This window comes from Phodopus roborovskii, unplaced genomic scaffold (assembly GCF_943737965.1).
Source record: "Phodopus roborovskii unplaced genomic scaffold, PHOROB, whole genome shotgun sequence".
Lineage (NCBI taxonomy): Eukaryota > Metazoa > Chordata > Mammalia > Rodentia > Cricetidae > Phodopus > Phodopus roborovskii.
In genome coordinates this window covers 55,506,863-55,519,212 of record NW_026126480.1, presented here as the reverse complement: position 1 = coordinate 55,519,212, position 12,350 = coordinate 55,506,863, and the positions used below count along the sequence as shown (strand labels likewise).

The 12,350-nt window shown below is 54.1% G+C and overlaps 1 protein-coding gene across 5 annotated transcripts in view; it reads right to left on the bottom strand.

Moving 5' to 3' along the window:
- Nrxn2 (neurexin 2) overlaps positions 1-12,350 on the bottom strand; it is a 99,380-nt gene that overhangs the window by 9,933 nt on the left and 77,097 nt on the right. For all 5 annotated transcript variants that reach the window (XM_051193723.1, XM_051193720.1, XM_051193719.1 and 2 more), the window contains 4 exons: positions 11,034-11,205; positions 8,141-8,230; positions 4,797-5,122; positions 2,757-2,835 (listed from right to left, as the gene is read on the bottom strand). In XM_051193723.1, coding sequence (XP_051049680.1) covers positions 2,757-2,835; positions 4,797-5,122; positions 8,141-8,230; positions 11,034-11,205 — 667 coding nt within the window. The remainder of the gene's footprint in view (positions 1-2,756; positions 2,836-4,796; positions 5,123-8,140; positions 8,231-11,033; positions 11,206-12,350) is intronic.

Sequence of the window (12,350 nt, the reverse complement as noted above, 5' to 3'; positions counted from 1 at the left end):
TGTATGCCTCTGTGGACATGTCTTTGTGTTCTTCCTGTGTCTCAGGGGGACAAAGTCCACAGTCCTACAGGAGCCAGGCTAGAAATATAATGTGTGGGCCAGGACAGCTGGGCCAACAAGAGTGGTGTGTCACGTTGCCAACTGTAGGTGTGTGTCCCTTAAAGAAACTCCCACTAGGGAAATTTTTAACAATAATCTGTGTGACTGAACCTTCAGCCTTGAGAGAAATAATGTGCTAGGTGACAGGCTTACTAAGCAGGGAAGAGAACAGGGCCTGGGGGCGCTGGAGTGAAGGGAAGGGATGGGGAGGTGGATAGGCCAAACAGGGATGATCCCAGGGCCCACATACCCACCCAGGGATGAAGATCTGGAAGTCAGTATGGTAGACACCCTGGAGCCAGGATCTGGGCAACCTGTCGCTAACCAGGCATCTGCTAGAAAAAGCTTTCTTACCCTGGGCCCCGAAGTGGGCTCTAAGTGGAAAGGCCAGGATGAGTGGGGCAGGGAAACATGATCCAGGACAGCCTGGGCACCCAGAAGTCATCTTGATCCCTGCCTGGCTTCCCTTGGGGAGGTGAGGGCAGCAGACATTTTCAAGCTATGTGTTAGCATGGTGTAGGTAAACTGCCCTGGGCACTCTGCCCTGCCTCCAGAGCCTATTTTCAAAGCTGGGCCAGACACCAGCCCTCCTTACTCCCAGCCTCCAGTCTTCCTTCACCTCCGTTATCTTCCCCTCACAATGGCTCTGTTTTACAGAAGAGTGGCACAGTGGGCAGTGATCTCTGGGAATCCTAACTTGGGTGCAGCTGACCCATCCACTTCAGGTCTACCTTACTCTCTTATTCTAACAAAGCCTGAAATGGCTCAGGGTACCAAAAACCACACTGTAGGTCATGCCCAGGCTTCTAGATAGACTCTGGTCTGAGACATCAGACCCTCCCTCCCAGTATGGCCTCCTGCAGCCTGAAGTGTAAGTGTGTGTGTGTGTGTGTGTGTGTGTGTGTGTGTGTGTGTGTGTGGGTGTCTGTGGGTGTCTGTATGTGCATGTGTCTGTGTGTGTGTGTCTGTATGTGTGACATCTCTGTGTAATGTTCTGTGGCTCTGCAGAGTTGAGGGAAAACAGAAATCTATCATCACAGACTTTGTGTCCTGGAATGAGAGGTGAGGCTGCTCCCCTTACCCATGGCATAGTCCCAGCCCAGAGTATCACAAGTCATTTCTTCAGACATTTATGGCAAAGCTGGCTATAGGAATCTCCAGTCACTGCCGATAGCTTTGATGGATTGGGCAGTGCTGAGAGGTGCTGCAGGCAGACTCTGCCTCATGTCCAAAGCCTCCCCTGAGCAATAGAGGGTCTGCAGTGTTAAGAGATTTAAAAAAAAAAAGAGCTCCCAGCAGAAAGGTCTCCTGCAGAGGACAGCATCTGTTCCCAGAAGCACAGGGCCTGAGCTGTGGACAGAGAAGTCTTCTCTGATCAGCAGTTGGCACCTCCCATGAGTACCCCTGGTGCAGGACCACAGAACAACCCCACTGAGGATGAGAGGGATAGAGGAAAGGGCATCAGCCTGTGGGTATGGGGTCTCCACCCCTGGTCTGTAACCAGGACCCCAAGGCTCTACTGTCTATGATTCTACTGTATCTGCCTGCACTCTAACTGGGTGGCAGCCCGCCCTCAGCTTCGGTGTCTCTTTTGGAGCTGGAAGGCCCTCCAGATCCCTGACCCCAGGTCAGATTCACAGCCCTTCTCCATCTCTGCATGCACCTTCCCCAGCCTTGCTGAAGGGTAATAGCCCAGGGGCCACCATGGCAAGGTTAATGTAGAGAAGTCTCTGGGAAGCCAAGCATGAAATGTGGGCAGCCCCTCCCTCCTATGGGTTCATCCAGGCTGTAGCCAAGGCCTGTGTTCCCCCATTGAGAGCTCCCATCAGCCACATCCAGTCCTTTTTCCAGTCCTGCTGTCAGCCCCCAGTGTCCACCCTCCCACTGTTCAGCCACTGTCAACCTGCTCAGAGGAGCAGCCCAACGTCCATAGGCCACCCCACTCTCATGCTCTCAGCCTGCATGCAAAGCTCCCCACAACTTGCCCAGCTCCTCTCTGCAGTTGGCTCCAACCAGCAACATTAAGCAGAGTCCCTGTGTGGCTACCGCTCGGAAAGCCCTCCCCCAAAGCTTGTTCTCCTACAGCCACTCTCAAGCTAGGATCTCCCCAGGGGGCTGCACGTCTAGCCTATAAGGGGCACCTCCACTTAGTTCACTGCCAGATGCACAAGTTCCATGTAGCAATCACCCTCCTTGGCCTGACAACCTGGGGACCCTATCAAGCACACCAGATAAGTCCCTGAGGCTAAGCAGGAGGCCAAGGAAATGCCAACTGAGACCTCTATGAGTGGCCAAGAGAGCGCCAGTCTTGGGGCTGATGGGAGTTGTAGTTTCCCTACCTCCCATTCCAGGACTAATGGGAGTTGCAGTTCCTCGAGTTTCTACAGACACATCTCCCTCTTTTCTCCCAGTCCCTCTTGGCTTTCCACCCCTAGGAACCCAGGCTAATGACTTCACTATCTCCAAGGATGGGACACCAAAAGGCAACTTGTCAGAAGGCATGTGGGGGGCCTGGGGTCTTCTAAATTACAAAGGGAGTGCAGGAGAGAGCTAAAGCCTGCAGCACACCCTGGGCTGGGGCCAGGAAGCACACAGTCGCCCCCCACCCCAGCTTCGTCGCAGGGGCCCGGGGCAGGGGAGGGGGGAAAGGCACTCACCAGTACTAGGCTCACACTCCTCCAGGTCCTCATCGTCGCTTGGACATTCAGCCGAGGCCACCAGGAGGTCATCTGTGTTCTGGGAGGACAAGAGGAGGGGTAGGGAGGAAGAGGGTTCCAGTGGGTGAGGTTGTGGGGCAGCACAGAAAAAAGGCCAAGGCCAAGCCTAGTCCTCTCATTTGTTGAGTGATTTGGCCTCTCAGTTTCCCCCGCTAGAGGATACTAAACAGAGCCAGCCCTGTGGTTCCCACGGCCCTCAAAGATCAGACATGTGTTGAGCTCTTGACACTGGGGAGCCAGGCGATAGGATGCCACACCTGGGCTACAAGGTGCATACCAGGGGTCCTGGGTGCCTGGAGCGGGGTGTATGGAAGAGACCCAGACACAGAGGGAGGGATCCCCAGACATCAGGGAGCAGGGTCTGGAGGTTTCCTATCTCTAGCTTCCCTACCCCATCACCTCTCATCTTTCCCAACCCCCTTCCACAGAGAGAACCAGACTCTGCACAATAATTAGGGCTATGGTTGCCATGACAACAGGAGTCGACTTTGTCAGCATTTTCTCTCCTCCTGATTGCAAAGAAAGAGGATCCCTGAGATGAGTGAGCCTGAGGGGGAGGGGCGCTGGGGGGGGTAGGAAAGAGCCACCGACAAGACCCAAAGTCCAAAGAGGAAGGGAGGCTGGGAAACTACAGATCAGGAGAGAGCCAGGGTGGAGGTCAAGGATGTCAGGGTGAGAGGGTCCCATCCTGCTGCCCCCTAGGTTCCACTTCGACTCAACAGTCCTTCTACAAGGACACAATCATGGACTCCTATTCCCTCCTGCCTCCTTGCGCCCTTTCTTTTCCACCCACCCCAGCATCTCTCTTGGTATCCACTCTCTTTCCCACATGGCTGGTCTCCTACTCTCTTCTTCTAAGGTTAGATGTGATTTGGAGGACCTGGGCAAGCCGGTAGCCAGCCCAAGTGAGCCCAGGTCTTCCTCTTAGGGCTTCCCACTACCTAGAGGTAAGCCCCTGGGCATTCAGATCACCCAGATTTCTGGACACTGAAGACAGAGAGGGACCCTTATAGCTTGTGTCTCTCTCCTAGCCAGCCCAGCCCAGCCCCAGGATCCCTGCAGGACAGACTGACAAGAAAGAGGCTGGAGATACTGAAGAAAGACTGGAATGAGGAGACATGTCCTCATGGACATCTCAAGATTCTTTTTGGGCCTGCTGAGTCAACAGCCAAGACAGTGACACTTGGGGAAGAGAGACAGAGGCACTGAGGAGGTGAGGTGGCCCAGCTAGGTCACTGTGACAGGTACAAGCTCTCCATAACCAGTACACAGCAGAGGCATCAGTGACAATTAGGGAACCCAGCTGCTGGGCAGTCCCTTATACCCAGAAAGTCAGGTCTGCCTACTCCTCCGTGTGGTCCTTCTAAACTCCAACCAGATCCAGCAAGCTCCTGAGCTGGCAGATGATTGTGTACAGACAAAGCACAGGGAATCTGCACCCCATTCAGAACACACACTCAAAGGAGGGGGCAGAGGGCCACCAAGTTGAGACGCTTGGTGCTCACTCCAAGTCACGTGCAAAAGATATGTAAGGACTTACAGTCTTTTCCTCTCACCCAACAGAGATGCAAGCATAGGAAGAGGCTGCTCCTAGCCTCTTCCAGCCTCCAGAGAAAGGCTACCCACCCTGGCAGACTGCACGTCAACACTCTAGTGTGGCACCTTGGCCCAAGCTGCCACCATCCAACTCTAGTTGGCCCACTAAGCTCTGGCAATGACTACCCTCTTCACTATTCCTCAGTTTTTACCCAGATTTCCCTTCTCCTGGCTACAGTGTATGGACTTCTCCAGCCAACTGCCCTTATCTCTGGAGACCCTAGGAACAGTGGTCAATATCAATGATCAATATCCCTGATTACCACGTGAAGGCCTCCTTCCCCTAAACCATCACCATGACAACAAGGTCAGAAAGAATTGTCTCCAGAACCAACCACATTTCCAAAGCCCCTTGGACCTTCCCAGACCCAGACGGGGTCTCACCTGGGTGGTGCTGTCCCTCATTGTCGGGGAGCGGCCCCGTCGAGTGGTGGTGGTGGCCATGGTGGTGGTGGTCTCCATGATGGTGGTGGCCATGTCAGCCAGCAGGGTGGTGGCAGTGGTCTCCGCACTGAGCAGTACGGACGGCCCCTCCCCTACTAAGCGTAGATGGCCTTCAGTCCGCACGTTGGGGTCGCTCTCGGCGGCCAGCGCCAGTACCTTGAGCCCATTGTAGTAGAGGCCGGACACCTGGCCCTGGAAGGGACGGCCCTGATCCCGGCCCCCAATCTTGATGGCAGCCTGGCTGTTGAAGATGGTCAGCTGGCGTCCTGAGGGTTGGGGAAGGGGCGGGAGGGGCAGACAGAGGAAAGGCAGGCAGTCCAGGGAGGCCAGGAAGGGATGGGAGAGTGGAGAGAGCAAGGGGAGGAGAGTGGAAGCCAGGAGGAAGCCAGCACATGGATGGGGGAGGAATGAGGAGAGGCAGACAACCAAGGGAAAGTCCTTGTTAACCAGAGCCCCTAGCCCGGCCAGGTGGGACCCCCACAGAAGAGGGCCGCCAGGACACACATGGGCTGGGAAAGGGAGCCTGGTTACCCCCTGTTCCCACCATGCACATGCCTCTCCAGCTGCACCTGTTCCCCTTTCTGAACCCACCCAGGGGGTGATCACCCTTCTTCCTTATCCTGTAGTCCCATGCCATCTTCTCTCTCTGCTCTGCCAAACACCCCACCCAATGTCCAGCCCCAAGCCACTGAAGCAGTAGGCAGTAACGACAGAGACAGGAGGGAGTCCTGCCAGGCCAAGGTGGAGTTGGTGAGTGTGAGCAGAGTAAGCAGCAAGATAGGGACAGACAGTGTGAGTCTGCCAGGGCTGGTCCCACCCATAAGCACCCTATGATGGTTGGCTAGGCTCTAAGTTTCTCCTGCCCTGCTGAGGCCCAGCCACTGCCTGGGAGCAGGCCCTGGTGAGCACAGCCCTTCTTCCAGTATGAACATTCAAGCCCATATATGGAAAATGTTAAAGGGACCTTGCTTCGCTCGCTGACAGCCAATGTAACTGCTCCAGCTCCAATCCGGCCCTGCACTTGGCAGTGCTATATACCTCTGAATGGCCCCTGCAGAGAGCTTGGCTGCTTGCTTTGGTTTTAGTGGACCTGGGGGTCAGTTTAACCCTCTGAGTTTGTTGTTTTGGTTTGGTTTTTTTAGAAAATATATTTATTATTTTTAAGTTTAGATTTAGCTTTTGTTTTGATGTTATTGGGGAGGGGGAAATGGAGTACGATTTTGCCCCACTCTCCCATGGACCTTTAGCTGCTTTCGTTTAAGACCTGGCTTAGCCCTTGTTAGCCTCAGATTAGTGCCTCGTTAGAGATCTGGGTTAGAGTTAGAGACCTGTGCACCCTGCCCCCCAAACCTGGGCTGAGACAGTCCAACGTGTGACCCACACTCGCTCTACAAACACAGGCTGTCCAGGACTCCCAAACATCCATCCAGCCACAAATGTGTCAGTAGTGTGTCTCTATGGGCCCCTCACTCAAACTGTCCTCCCCAGCACCTACTTCCACCAACCATGCTTCCACACATGGCTGAGCCCCAACCCACAAAGTGGAGGGCTGCTGCATAGGGAAACACAGGAGGGAAGGGTCCTAAGGGCCATGTGGGTTCTCCATTAGACAGATTCCTTTCTGGAAAAGTCTTCTCAGGGCCTTTACAAAACCAGTGTACATGTGAACTTCTAAAAGAAGGAACCAGGTTCCATCCCAAATCCATTTGACCACAGGTCTCTTTACTGTAAGGCATCCCTGGGAACTGCTGCTCCAGACACGTTTTGGAAGTAGAAAAATAGAGCCATTCCATAAACATTCATTTGAGTCCCTTACTGTACCCCAGCAACTGACAATAAAATTCCCCTCCAAGAACACCTGATCTGACCTGACCTGGACTGGACTAGACTGGACAGGACTGGCCTGGTCTATTCCTTATTCTTCCCATGGTGCAGGTGGCATGGGTTGAGCCCAGAGGGAACTAGACTCACTGGGTCAGTACTGGGCCAAAGGTCACACCTTTTTCTCTTTCTTGAAGAGGAAACACAAGCTTAAAGAGAAGGTGTGGGCGCCACCAGTGGAAGGCCAAGCAGTGCCTCCCTCCTTCCTCTAACAGCTCTCCCAACTACCGGGACAGTGGGGAGTGGGGGTATCACAGTTGTCCCAGCCTCAGCCCAGGCTTCTCCCTTGGCCTCTCTGATTCTAGGAGGGGAGGGTGGGTAAAGGAGAGGAAGCCATGGCCTCTATGGCCCCTGCCCCCACTTGCCATGAATGCCTCAAAGGGTTAAAGTTCACCCCGCTGGAGGAGCAGCCCAGTGCGGCTGGGGGCTGCAGGTTTTAGCGATGTCTGTTACAGTCCCTTTAACTTTTTGTCCTGCTGTGGGTTTATCACATCTGGTTATCAGCGTGTTTAGGCCCCATGGGTTCAGGGGCTGGAAGTGACATTTGGGGGTTTTATTGGGGAAAGTCCCGTGGACATTTAGAGCACAGTTATCAGCTGGTTAAGTGGGGGTTTAGCATTTCTGCTCCCCACTGGAGTTTAGCCTTAGAGGTACAGAGCTCGCCCCTCCTCCAACAGGAATAACATGGCTGTGCCCCCGACTTCCCCTGGTGACAGAAAGCGTTGCCTCTCACACACAGTGCCTGGCTCGCTACATAAGGGCTCTAAGGGACCTGCCCTGTCTTCCTCAGCAGACCAGCAGGCAGAGGCATCTAAGAATCCCTAAGAGACCACCACCTTCCCTTCCTCCTCTAGTGTCACCTCAGGCTGCACGACTTCTAAGGAGCCTGAGACCAAGGCCTTAGGTCGTTCAGTGTGACCAGAGGATCCAGCTCTCCTTTCCCTCAAGATAGCCCTTCTGAGCCCTCCCTCACTGGCCCAGCCCTCCCTCACTGGCCCAGCCCTCCCTCCTTGCTTCCCAAGCCCCTCCTACCTGCAGGTGCCCTGTGGCCCTTTACTAAATCCCTGAGGTGAACTTGGCCAGAGGAGCCTGACCTTCTAAAGCCTGTGTTCCCCTCCTGCTGAAGAGTCATAACTCAGCACAAGCCCAGGGCACTTCCATCTTTTGAGGGTCAGTCTAGGAAGACACCAGGTTTTCTCTTTCCTATTCCCAAGCCACCTCCCAGAAACAGACAGAGTGCAGGGGGCCGAAGGGAGCATCCTGCCCAGACAACTGTCCCTCCATTGGGGGTGGGCATGACAAAGGGGCGAGGGGGTGGGGGAGAGAGCTCTGCACCTTTAAGATAGTGTTTTTAAAGTTAGTTAGTTAGTTAGTTAATTAATTAATTAATTCTGGTTAATTACCTTTGTCGAGCAGCCACTCATCTACTACTCGACCAAGCCGGTAGGGGATTCTCTGTCTAGCAATCGCCAGGCGCTCGTTATCAAAGTTTCCTTGGAAAAGTTTAGAAAGACAGTAGGTTTCTCAGGCAGCGCAGTCCGAAGGCTTTAGAAAGTAGTTATGCAGTTCTCAGGAGACCCCAGCAAGCAGCCACATTCAACAGAAAGGAGGAGGCAGGAAGAAAACGCTGGGCCCCTCCTCTCCCAGGGGCCCCCTCCCTAGGCTCCATCCAGAGCTGGCCCCACCCTTGGGGGTGAGATAACCCAAAGAAAAGGGAAAGGAACGGAAAGGAAAAGACAAACAAAAACACCCCCCACCCCAGCCCCACCCCGCCGCTGGAAGGTCAGAGGTTAAACAGGGTTATCTAGTCAGGCTGTTGAGGCTGAGGCTGAGGTCCACTTCCTTCACCATCCCAAAGAGGGGTGGGGGGGCTGGGGGCGGGGCGTTTAGCAGGTTTAAGTTAGGGGGCGATCCAGCTGGTTACTGCGTTTAGAGGGTGGTTTAGAAGGGGAGGGATGGGTTAAGCAGGGTTTATGCAGCATTTAAGGGGGTGCCCGGCACACTCAAGTCACTGAGCTTTAAACCAGCTCCCATTATCTCCTGGGCTCAGCTCCCGGCTGCCCCATCGCTGTCCCCACCTCCCTCCACACCCCTGGCCCGCCCTACTCTTCCACCTGTGCCTCTGTCCCCTCTCCCTAGACCTCCTCACTTTCCTCTCTGCAAGCTGCTCCTGCCTGCTCAACCTGGTCCTGGCTCCCTGCATGCCGGCTGCTGCTACAGAGCAGGGCTGGAAATGCCCATGGCAATGGGCTGAAATTCAGGCCATGGGAGAGGGAGCTGGGCGCTTAAACTCCCTCCTACTCTCATTTGCCTGCCCAGAGACCAGGGCCTGGACCAGCCTATGTGCACCTCCATGAACCTTCAGGAACACCTTCACAAGTTCTCCCACCTGGATTCATGTGTGCGTGGGTGTCATCGATAGGTACGTAAGGCTAAGAAAATCTGCCTTCTCTACAGATTCAGGACCTCACTGCTGGAGGTCACTGAGCCTCACCCAGACCAAAGCCCCCTTTGGCCATAGCCCTCTCATTCCATCTCCTGCTTCTGCTCTGCCTGGCCTTTACCTTGCTGTCTTCTCATCTCAGTCCCACTTCAACACTCTCAGGCTTTCCTTGCAAAGCCAGGCTCTGCACCTCTCTGCCCTTAGAACCCAGCCTTGGCCCCATTTCTCCTTCAGATTCCTTCCCCCAGTTTTAGCCCCACCCTTCTCCATCCTTGGCTCCCCATCTGGATACCCACCTGTTCTCTCCACTCTCAAGCTCCTACCCTGAGTCTAGCAAGGAGTGTGTGTGTGTGTGTGTGTGTGTGTGTGTGTGTGTGTGTGTTGCATAGGGACACATGCACGCCTTATGTGGGAAGGGGCTTGTCAATGTGCCTTTCAGTGTTTCTCTGTGAACCTACCACAGTGGACAGGAAAATAGGACCACTCCAATTATTTAAACCACTCATGCTGGGGTAGCCCAGAGTTCTGGGGTAGACTAGCATCCCTCTACAGAACCATTTTCTTGTGGATCCATCTTACCTTCTGAATGGCTACGGTCATGCGAGTGTAAGGCTGACCTACAGCTATGTCAGCCTCTGTTTATTAGGAGGATCTGGGGAGCTCTTATCTCAAGGGTTGTTCACAGCTATTTGGGCATAAGCCTTCACAACTGTGAGTCCTGAGCCTGTCTGTACTGGCTTCAGTGTCTCAGCATGAGTGAGCCCTGAGGGTTTGTCCTGTTCATGTTCTGTCACTCTCACTAGGAGCAAAGGAGGTCACAGGTGGTCACCCTGCTGTTCAGTGGGGTCCTGTGTGACAGGCAGCAGGCATCCACAGCTCCCTGCAGTGTTTCTACCTCCCTCCCTCCCTCCCTCCCTCCCTCTTGATCTGCCTCTTGCAGGGCTCTGTCCACCTCTTCTCTCTCTAGCTGAGTCTGTGTCAGCATCTCTGCATCTCTCTGCATCAATCCTAGAGCTGCCTCCATCTCTGCAGATGTCTCTGTGACTATTTCCAGAACCCTCCATCACTCCTCCTCTGGCTTCCTCTCACCCTGAGGCTCCCTCCTGTGCTTCCTACACCCCCCCCCCCAACCACCACCACCACCATGGCCTCATCCTCCTCCCTCCCCTGGATTCCTAAGACCTTGCTTTGTCCTTGACCACCACAGCTGTAGCCCTAGGAACTAAATCTCTCTGTGTCTTCATCTCTGGGTTCCCAGGCCAAGCACAGACCCTGATACCTTATGTGTTGTCAGTGATGGCTATTAAAGATGTCTGAGCCTCCTTTGAACTCTGTCTTTCTCTCTCCCTTCCACCATGACTCTTACTGCCTGAACACTGGGATCCCATCTCTCTGCATCTCTAAACTCTCTCTCCAGCATCTGCAGAGGCTAATACAGGTCCTTGTCTTTGGGTCTTTGGCTGCTTCTGTTTTTAGGAACAGCTCTGCCTCCTGCCAAGGTATGTTCATTTAACTTGCGAATATTTCTTCTAGGGTTCTGCATGGGTCTCGCCGTTTCCACCCTGCCCCTCCTTTCCAATTTCACCCTTTCCTCAATGTTATCAGACACTCCCTAGTTCTGCCCTCCTTTGTCTTCTCTGCCCATCCACAAATCACTGGGTCACCTCTGGACCCTCACAGTTCTACTTTTTCTTAGCCACGCCCCCACCAAGGTTCCAGGCGGTCTCCCCCATAGCTGAGCTGGAAACTTCTCCGAGTAGCCACGCCCCACAGCACTGCAACCTGAGGCTGCCAGACCCCGCCCCTTCCCACTTGTTGCTGCTGTGCCTCCTCTGAGGACCTGCGCCACCTACCTGCTGGGTACCGTTCGTTGACTGGCCAGCTGTCCACCTGTAGGGTGGCATTGCCACCACTTCGAGTAAATCGCACCACGTGATATTTGCCGTCACTCACAATGGCATTGGGCTCATCAATGGTAATGTCGTCCGTGCCCACATTAAAAATCACCCCAACAGTGCCCTGGTCCTGGGGATGGGGAGATCGAGGTCAGCAACGGGGAGGAGGCAAATATCTACGCTTGTAAAACTCTACCTGAAGTTCTCAGCAGCCGTTCACAGGTTTTGTAAAGCACATCCTCAGGTCTCAACTACTCAAGGCAGTGAGCAAGTTTGCCCCCTAGCATATGCAGGCAACAGAGTACCCTGGAGGCTTATCACTTGGAGATCACCACCCAGGACTGCAGAACCAGCCATGGGGCCCTTTGTTTTTGCCCTCAGGTTCATCTAGAACATTCAGAAATGTTTACCGGGCACCTATGCTATGCAAAGGCCCCTGGAGTCCACATGAGGATGACAAGGAGGTGGAGACCTCCCTGAGCACTCAGAGTAGAAGGGTCCACAGTCTCAAAGGCCAGGCTGACCCCCCCCCCCCAGACCCATCCTGGTCCCATCCCCAGGTCTGTACAGTTCCCCAACCTTGACCTCTGCAGCTATGGAAGTAGGGATATCCTGGACTCTGGAAGGGGGTGAGGGGCAAGGGAAGAGGAGGGAGCCAAGCCAACTTTATTAAAAGAGGACCTTGTGGTTTGGAAGTTTGAAGGAGCAGGTAAAAGACAGGTAAAGACTGAGACTTGTAGAAAGGAAGCCGAGAGCCTGCAACCTTAGGAACCAGGCCCACAGCAAACCCAGAAGAAGCCACGTGGGGTCCAACCCACAAATAATTTGTCCAGTGGTGTTGAAGTGACAGGAGGAGTTTTACTGAGTCCACAAACATACAAGTGTAGCCTTGAGGAAGCTCATGGTGTCACATTTTATCTAGGAAGAAACTAAGCCTGGGCTTAACTAAAGGCCCAGCCTCAACTCACAAGAAGGGAACCAGCCCATCTCTAAAGCCAGTGCCTAGTGCTCTTATCCCTTGTCCACTAGTCTGGGAAGACACTCAGAGCTGAGGGATGAAACATGAGAAATGCTAAGGCTATCTAGCCTGCCTTCAGGACCAGGGTGTCTCACCGAGCCAGTGGAAGGCCCCCTAAGCACAAAGCTAAGCCTCTGTTCTATTCCCCTATACCTCCCAGCAGTCATCATGAACACAGCAAGAGTCAGCCAGACCCTCCTCCCACACAGGATAGACACAAGGCTCCTTTGGGCCCCTGGACCATTCTTAGGGATCCA